This window comes from Primulina huaijiensis, chromosome 12 (assembly GCF_012295235.1).
Source record: "Primulina huaijiensis isolate GDHJ02 chromosome 12, ASM1229523v2, whole genome shotgun sequence".
Classification (NCBI taxonomy): Eukaryota; Viridiplantae; Streptophyta; class Magnoliopsida; order Lamiales; family Gesneriaceae; genus Primulina; species Primulina huaijiensis.
In genome coordinates this window covers 209,803-218,259 of record NC_133317.1, presented here as the reverse complement: position 1 = coordinate 218,259, position 8,457 = coordinate 209,803, and the positions used below count along the sequence as shown (strand labels likewise).

Below are 8,457 nucleotides of genomic sequence, written 5' to 3'. Positions count from 1 at the left end.
ATGGCACATTCGTTGGCTCATGTTCAGTCATGTGTTTGACTGAAAATTAATAATTATGCACGAGATATCGGATGTTGCTCCCATGTAGATGTTTTGGCTTTGGAAATAAATAATCAATTTCGGCACTTTGATCTCAAATAATATACATATATAGAAATAGTCCACGATACATGTAATTCAAATTTTTCAATCACTATTGTTTTGGTACGAAGTATTGGTCGTTTTGTTTAATAATGGATCCTGGACCAGGGATGGGGGTGGATGACATGAATATCGGGTTTATGTACATAAAATTAAAATAAATAGGAGTGATCACTATGGAACAAAGCTTTACCAGAGTTGATATCGGACCTACAACTTTTACTACACACTATATTTAAAAAGTATAGGAAACGAGCCTGAATTTAGACAAATAACAGTAAAAATTTGGTACAATGGTAGGGAGTGGCTGGAGAAGGGCTTTTGGCCAAATGAAAGAAGCCATTCATGGTAAAACAGATAACCACATAACCTCCAATTCCAAAAGCCCAACAACTATTTCTGCTTCCAATCCATCCTCGCCAAGATCACCTTTTTCATTCTTCAAGAACACCCTTCGACTATCCAGAGTAAGTTCCAACAGCAAATTATGTAGCTTGCTAGCCATTCATTATCTTTTGCTTACAAAAGTTTTTATTTTGATTCTCTTCAGGCTGGTTGTGGCGTGTGTATGCAGAGTGTGAGGACATGTCAAGGAATGGCCATATACACTGCCGAGTTCTCCCACGTTTTTCACTTTCCTTGCATAGCCTCGCATGTAAGAAATCAAGACGCTTTGATTTGCCCTGTCTGCAATATCATTTGGAAAGATGTCCCTTTACTCTCTACCCACAACCAACACCACGACCAAAATCGACAAATTCCCACAAACAACAATCCAATGTCCAGTTCTAAATATACCGACCAAGGATGTTTGAAAAGTTATGCTGACGATGAGCCCTTGGTTTCGCCAAAATTTGATCATATCTTGAAAGGAAGTCGACTAACAGAGTCGGATGAATTTCAAGAGGTTCAAGAGTTTCGGGAATTTTTGATGAACCACATTTCCAGCAGTGATAATACCTTTTCGTCCATTAGAGAATCAAGAAATGTGGAGGTGTCTCTATTGCCTGAGGCTGCTGTCTTATGCTTGGGCCAGACCTACGTCGTGGTCCTGAAGATTAAGGCCCCACCGCCACTGCCACTGCCACTGCCTTCCCGCTGCGGGCCCCGATTGACCTGGTGACAGTTCTTAACGTGAGTGAGAGAATGGGCGGAACCAAGCTGCAGACGCTGAAACGAACCATGCATTTGGTGATTTCATCTCTAGGCCCCGCTGATAGACTCTCGGTCGTGGCGTTTGCCATTACTCCGAAAAGATTAATGCCTTTGATGAGAATGACGGTTCAGGGTCAGCGCTCGGCTCGACGCATAGTTGATCGCCTCAGTTGCCGCGATGGAAGCAGTATGGGTGAAGCTCTAAAACAAGCCACCATAGTGCTTCAAGATAGGCGCCAGAGGAACCTAGTGGCAAGCATCATGCTGTTGTCAGACGGACATGATGACATAAGCCCCACCGACAATGACACCACTCAGCAACACGGATCACCCCATGTGTCATCCACCCGTTTTTCCCACATCGAATTATCCATAAACTCATCCCACAAAGCCACTGAAGCTGGCATTAGCCACGAGCAAGCCGAGGAAGCTTTTTCCAAATTTGTGGGTGGATTACTGAGCGTTGTTGTTCATGACTTGAAAATCCAGCTTAGCTTTGCAACCGGCTCAGTCAAAGTTGGCAACTTATACGCAGAGGAGGAAAGACAACTTTACATCGAATTACGGGTCCCGCATTCGAATCTCCGTTCACAGCACTGTGTGTTATCAGTGTCTTGCAGTCACAAGGATCCGGCTACTCAAGAGGTAATTTGCGTTGGCGATCACGCATCGCTTCTACCCAAACCAGATGACGTTCAATCAGAAGTACCCAAGGTTGAGCATTTGAGATATTCATTCATCAGCACCCGAGCCGTGGCTGAGTCCAGGTGTTAATCGAGTAGGACGAGCTATGTAGTGCCATGCGGTTGTTTTCATCGGCTCGATCTCTATTATTGCAATCGAGGTCAGAGTCAGCTCTCGAATTAGTAAGAGTTTTAGAGGCGGAGTTGGCGAAGGTGCAATGTAGACAACTGTGCAAGGAGGCGGAGGATGCCAAGAAACTTGTGAACAGAGGTTTTGGCGATGCTTGATTCTAGATGCCTTTCCCATATTCGTTCATTTTTCCTTCTTGAAGCTTTTTTCTTGATGTTTCGAAAGAACGTGAACGAACAATGTAAATCAAAAGGGAAATATGTTGGCAAAATTTCCCTATGCTCATGAACCTTTTTACCTTGACAGAGTTTAAGCCATATGCATGGTATAGTAGCATACAAAGAGATGTGGATGTGAAATAAAAAATATATAACGAAGCTAATTACAATGTTGCAGACAGCAAAAAATGGACATATATATTCTTCATATTTTTTTTATAGAAGGGAATAGATTCATAGTATTCAAACATGTAAAACATCAATTGGGAAACATTCTTGAATCCCGTAAAAAATGGGATCAACATGAGGAATTTTCCACATTCATATTTGTTGTTGTCCTGCGAAGAAAACAGACACTGGTCTTACTTCTGAATTTGTTCCACCTTAGTTTGAATTTTCTGTTCCAAAACAGACATCTCCGTCTCTAAATGAACATTCAGTTAAGACTTAAGAGACTGCATATTCTCCAGCGTTTAACTCAATGTCCGGTTGTCACTCCCGTCACATCCCAAGTGCTGCATTGGACCATGCAGCAGCTTGTTCACAATACCTGTACTCAAATCATTTACTAGCGTTCTACGACTATTTTGGAGTATCATCCCCATTTTTTACAAGCATTTTTCCACCTCTGGAACCCTGATTCTTTGGCATAAGCCCTTAATTTCTTGATGGTCGGAACAGTTACTAGCGAATCCCACCTGGTTTCGAACTGTTTCAATTCCTCGGTTATGATTTCTTGAGCTTCCATGGCTTTGCGAAGTCTGTCTCAGCCTCAACCTCTTTGAGATCAACCACGTTGTACACTTGTGAGGCTTCGTGTTCATTGACACAGGCACCCATGTTTCTTGGAACATAAATATCGCTAAAAAGCCTCAAACCGCCAAGATTCGGACCTACAGGTGGAAGGTCAACAATGTAATGTATATGTATTTACATAATAAGTACTATATTCATTCACCTGCATTTGACCAATATATATAAAGAAAGAAAGAAATGAAACCGAAAAGAGGAGGGAAAAAGAAGAAATCGGCTCGAATCGGATCGTTGCTTTCAAACATTATAAAGTTTTAATTTTTTGGTGTCTTTTTGCAAGAGACGATTCAACCAATGGGTGGTTTTTGGGAAAAGGACATCATTTCATTTGAGTTGTGTCTCCTGAAGGCAACTTCTGGATTCCATATATTTCTCCACAAAGTTCTCCCAGAAAGCGTGAATAATTCCCTCAAGCAAATTTCTTTTTTTCTTCTTGTTAATTTTTAAACTTGTGATTTCTGCTCCAGAAAATTTGAAGGAGTGTAACTTTCAAGTTTTCAGAGATATAGATTTTGTATCCTTGAGGTTAATTCCTTGAGACCATTTACACCATAGAAGTGGGAAGAATTAATACCTTAAAGAAAACACATTTGTGTGCCTAACCTATACAGTCCCATTTCCCATAATTTTATACAACAAACAACATGGTCTTTAAGAAAAAGTGGGACATCAGGGTGCAGTGCTGATCTGCTTCGGCAGCATTGTTTAGCATTTCGAGAGTGGTTTGTAGATTATCTAGATATCCTTAATCTCATCTCACATGTCAGCAACTCTATCTTCACTTCTGTGTTCACCACCCCCATTTTTTGTGCACCCTTTGGCTACCAAGTGATCACAAACGTGTTTCACTTGCGCTGGGAATTGGCCCTCTCCTAGTACCAAGGAATTGAGCCCAGATGATACTTCAAAAATATGTTGCGTTGCATCATTGTCATAGAGCAGACAAAAGCGGTGCTGACAGATCTCCGAAACAGGAATCGCACTGATATGAAAAGTTAGCTCAAAGGAGCTTGATTATCTAACTCAATATATGCAACTCCCACGAAGTTAATCCAACTGACGCAGGACTTCTAACACACCCACTCACTGTATGTATGAATAAATAGAACGTAAAGTTTACAATATATTAGCGGATGACCCGTAAAGACAACACATAACGGTGAGTTTCAACTCGATATCATGTTAAGATTATGAACTTAGTGATCTAATTTCACCACAAAAGCTAACACAATGAGAGGAGAATTGTCCAAGTTTATTTATTTAACTCTCAAAAACTTAATGTAGCCGACGTGTAACATAACAACTATTTCTTCAATGTGATTCAAACTTCTCCAACAGCTCTCAGCCACTCATGCTAAATAATAAAGTTTCTTTGTATTCGTATATTTGGAGTGATCATTGACAAAGTTGTTCATATATGAGTATTACACGTCATTGAATTAATAGTTCCTGAAACATTAAAAAAATATTGATTGCACACAGATGTTTTAACGAACCACATACCCCACAAAATATTTATCAACTTATATTTGGTTTTTCTGAATAACAAGATTTAACTTCTCAATTTTTTTTTCAAATTTTTTTTGATAATGATAGTGCAAATATTGTTAGTATTAGTGATCTNATATGTCATTTTAAATTTGTGACTTCAAGATGGACTAAAAAATTTAGAAAGTCAAATTAAACAAATTAGGACCGCAACTTATTAACTATGGACCCATCCACAAGTTATGAAACAATAGGAAAAATTTTACAAAATAAATGGTATGAGGTCTAAATGGTTTTCACGAGATGTCCCAACATGTTGGAATTCAACATATAAATTGTTATATCTTCTTTTGAATATAAAGAGCTATTATGTACATTTTTCATTAAAATGTTCAGACTTGTGATATTTATTTGTTTTCAAATCAATGAAATATATGCATTAGTATTTGTGAAATTTTAAAAGTGTTTAATGATGCTAGTGACCAATTATTCGATTTTTACTATCCGAATTCTCATTTAATTTTAACACATTGTTGTAACATTGTATACACTTTTAGAGAACATATTAAATATAGTGATGATGCATTAATTCAATGTATTTATGCCATGAAAGCAAAATGAGAAAAATATTTTTTTAGAAATTTCTTAAATATTTTTATGTGCTTTTGTTTCAAATCCTAGACTTATACTAGATGATTTACAAGAAATGTAACATTATATTTTATATTTTTTTAGACCATACTATGGAAACAATCTCATATACCCCATTGATTTGTTTAATATTAGAACTTATTTAAATGATATTTATAATAAATACAACATCAAATATGGTTGCCAAATTGTTACACAAGAAGCACAGTCTACTACCACCAGTAACACTTCTGAACTTACTAAAGCACAACTTTTATTAAAGAAAAGAACGAAACGTCCACAAGGATCCTTAAGTTTAAGTTATGAACTTGAGAATTATTTTACCACTACTTTTAATTTTAAGGACAATTTTGACATTTGATTTTAATGATGCAAATGAGGACAATTTTGACATATTGTAATGCTGGTCGCCAAAAACATAACTATATCCAATTTTTCCTATAAAGGAAAAATGAATTCTAGTTTCCTCATTTAAATAGTTGTAGTGGAGTAATATTTTAGTATGTGAGAAAATACATTAGAAGAGACGTTCTACTACAAGATCGGAAAATTTGGAAGCTCGATGCTTGCTTAATGATTGATCAAAAGTCGATACTAGAACACAAAATATTAAAAGTGATGAAGACGACCTAAACGAAATTGATGGAACATTTGAAACGACGATGCGAGAAAATGTGAGTGATTTAGCCTTGAAAGAAGGAACAAACAAAAGAAGTATTGGAGTAAGGCGTGTGCACGAAAATTATGATGATTAGAGCTTGAGACTTATTATGATAATATCATATTTTAGAATACCTAATTGTGGTATTTTATTAATTGAAGACTTTTGAAGATATAAGCCGATTATTATAGGCTAAACACCCTTCATAATATCTCTTCATTCTAGCATATAAATATCACCCCATACCAAACACAAAGCATTTCTCTCCCTATTTTTGAGTTTCCCTACAACAACATATTTGAGCAAGAGTGCTGTCAATTCCGAGCTAAAATTATGCCCAACTCGAGTATGAAGGTGATGTCCATTCTCTAAATTTCAAAAGCTAATTTCTGCCCATCTTCGAGCAACTATTTGCAAGCAAAGTTCTGTTCACTTCAAGCAAATAAAGACAACCACTTTCGAGTTCTCAAAGAAAAAAAGTTGTCCAATAATTGTGTTAACTTTAGCGATCTTTCCGACAACTTTGTTCACGTTATTTTCAACATAAGATCAAGTAAGTGAGCTTATATATATGTATTTTAAAAGAATGATGTTCCTGTTTTTGAAAACTCAATTATACGCTACTCGTTTCACGTCATTTGATCAAGTATCTGTTTCATCTGCTCCCCAGATAAAGACGAAGTTCAATTGGAAGATAATGAACAATACATGTTTTGGAGTCAGTGATCAAGTTCGAGACATGAAGTTGCAAGCATCAATTTTAGTTTTATTTTCCATTATGTTACCGCTTCTGCATTTATGTGCGCGTCTCAGTTTCGGGGCATGACTCCATAATATAAATCTATATGGATATACACGGATTCAAAAAATATCTCAACAACATTCTAGTCATATATTGCGTGTAACATCGAAAGAAAAATAACAAAATTGGAAAAATCACACTGTTTGTACATCAAATCATTTTTTTCAACTATTTTAGAATTTTATTCTCAAATGTAATGAATCTTAAAAAAATTTAACTACTGATTAAAAGTGAGAAACGTGAGCAATTAAATTTCAAGTATATAGTCTACCGAAACTAATATTATTGACAAAATTAAGTTCAACATGCAATTTATAGTATAACCCCGGTGTGTCATAGTTGCTGGATTTTACTGCTTCCACTTGATGCATCCACCCTTTTTAATCCATGGTCAGATAAAAAACGCATTCGAAGAAAAGTAGAGTGATGGTCGACGAGTTAGTAGATAATCAATTGGAGAAACGACATCCCTTACCGCATCACACAAGTGCAGAATGAAGAAACGAAATAAATTATTTAGACAATAGTGGGGCGTAAAATAGTTATGTCATATCCTAATGGGTAATACTGTATTTGTTGGAAACATGATCGATGTTAGAGAAATGATAAGATTGATATCTAAGATATCATACAACATTAACAAACACGGAGCTCACGGATTCATAGGCCTACCAGTCTGGCCCATTACCACCTAAATAGGTGTATTATATGCTCTGACACGAGAAAAGAAATCAAGTTACGCATTAGCTAACAGTCAGATTTTTGTTTGGTGGTAAGCGTTTGATCATAACACGTTATTTTCAATATTTAAAAAATACTCATCATATTGATTCATAAAAAAAACTTCATATAATATGAGTGCAAGTCACTTGCATCTATGGATTCATTATACCATAATTAAATGCATCCAAACGTAATATCGACAATAACTCTTCATGATTCTTTTTGCACTTCGAATACGCGGGTTAAGAGTTTTTAATACAATGAGAAAATTTAGAAATGAAATCCAACTAAATTAAATTTAAATTTTAAAAAAAATACAATAATAGAATCATATTTTAAGAAGTGCAAAGAGTATTGTCGATATAACGTTGAATGCATTTAATTAGAGTATAATGAATATATAGGTGCCAGTTACTTGCACTCATATTATATGGATTTTTTTATTAATCAATACGATATATATTTTTAAATATTGAAAATAATGAATATAACTAAATTATTTTTATAAATACATATTGAATGCACACATCGAGAATTAATTTAGCCCGAACACGTACGTACAATGAATTTTATTTTATTTTTTATATTAATTGAAAGAATACGATAAAAACATTAGTTTATTGTAGAACCTATCTAACTTAATAAGATTTCATTAACCAACATTATTAATTTATAAAAGTTTTACTGTATAATATTATGATTTCATTAACCAACATTATTAATTTATAAAAGTTTTACTGTATAATATATAATAATATAATGTACATATATGTATACATAAATATATAAGTACATATGTATAATGATTAAAAAATTACGTATATATAAATAATATAAAATACAACAATTTATATTATATTGTGTGTGTGTGTGTGTGTTTGTGTGTGTGTGTAATACATTTTGCATTTTGCTGCTAATACAATAGAATAAAGCAGTAAAGTCACAAATAGAATAACTATAGATTTAATTTAATTAATTAAATGAATAAATAA

At 34.9% G+C, this 8,457-nt stretch overlaps 1 protein-coding gene and 1 pseudogene across 1 annotated transcript; one reads left to right on the top strand and one right to left on the bottom strand.

Moving 5' to 3' along the window:
- The first annotated feature begins 439 nt into the window (after positions 1-439).
- Positions 440-2,421, top strand: LOC140990589 (E3 ubiquitin-protein ligase WAV3-like). The gene is given in 4 exon segments (XM_073460349.1): positions 440-608; positions 692-1,220; positions 1,223-2,062; positions 2,065-2,421. Coding segments are annotated over 4 exon segments (1,710 nt in total). The 5' UTR covers positions 440-470; the 3' UTR covers positions 2,268-2,421.
- A 268-nt stretch (positions 2,422-2,689) lies between these two features.
- Positions 2,690-5,396, bottom strand: LOC140990026 (glutamyl-tRNA reductase 1, chloroplastic-like; annotated as a pseudogene).
- Positions 5,397-8,457: the final 3,061 nt, after the last annotated feature.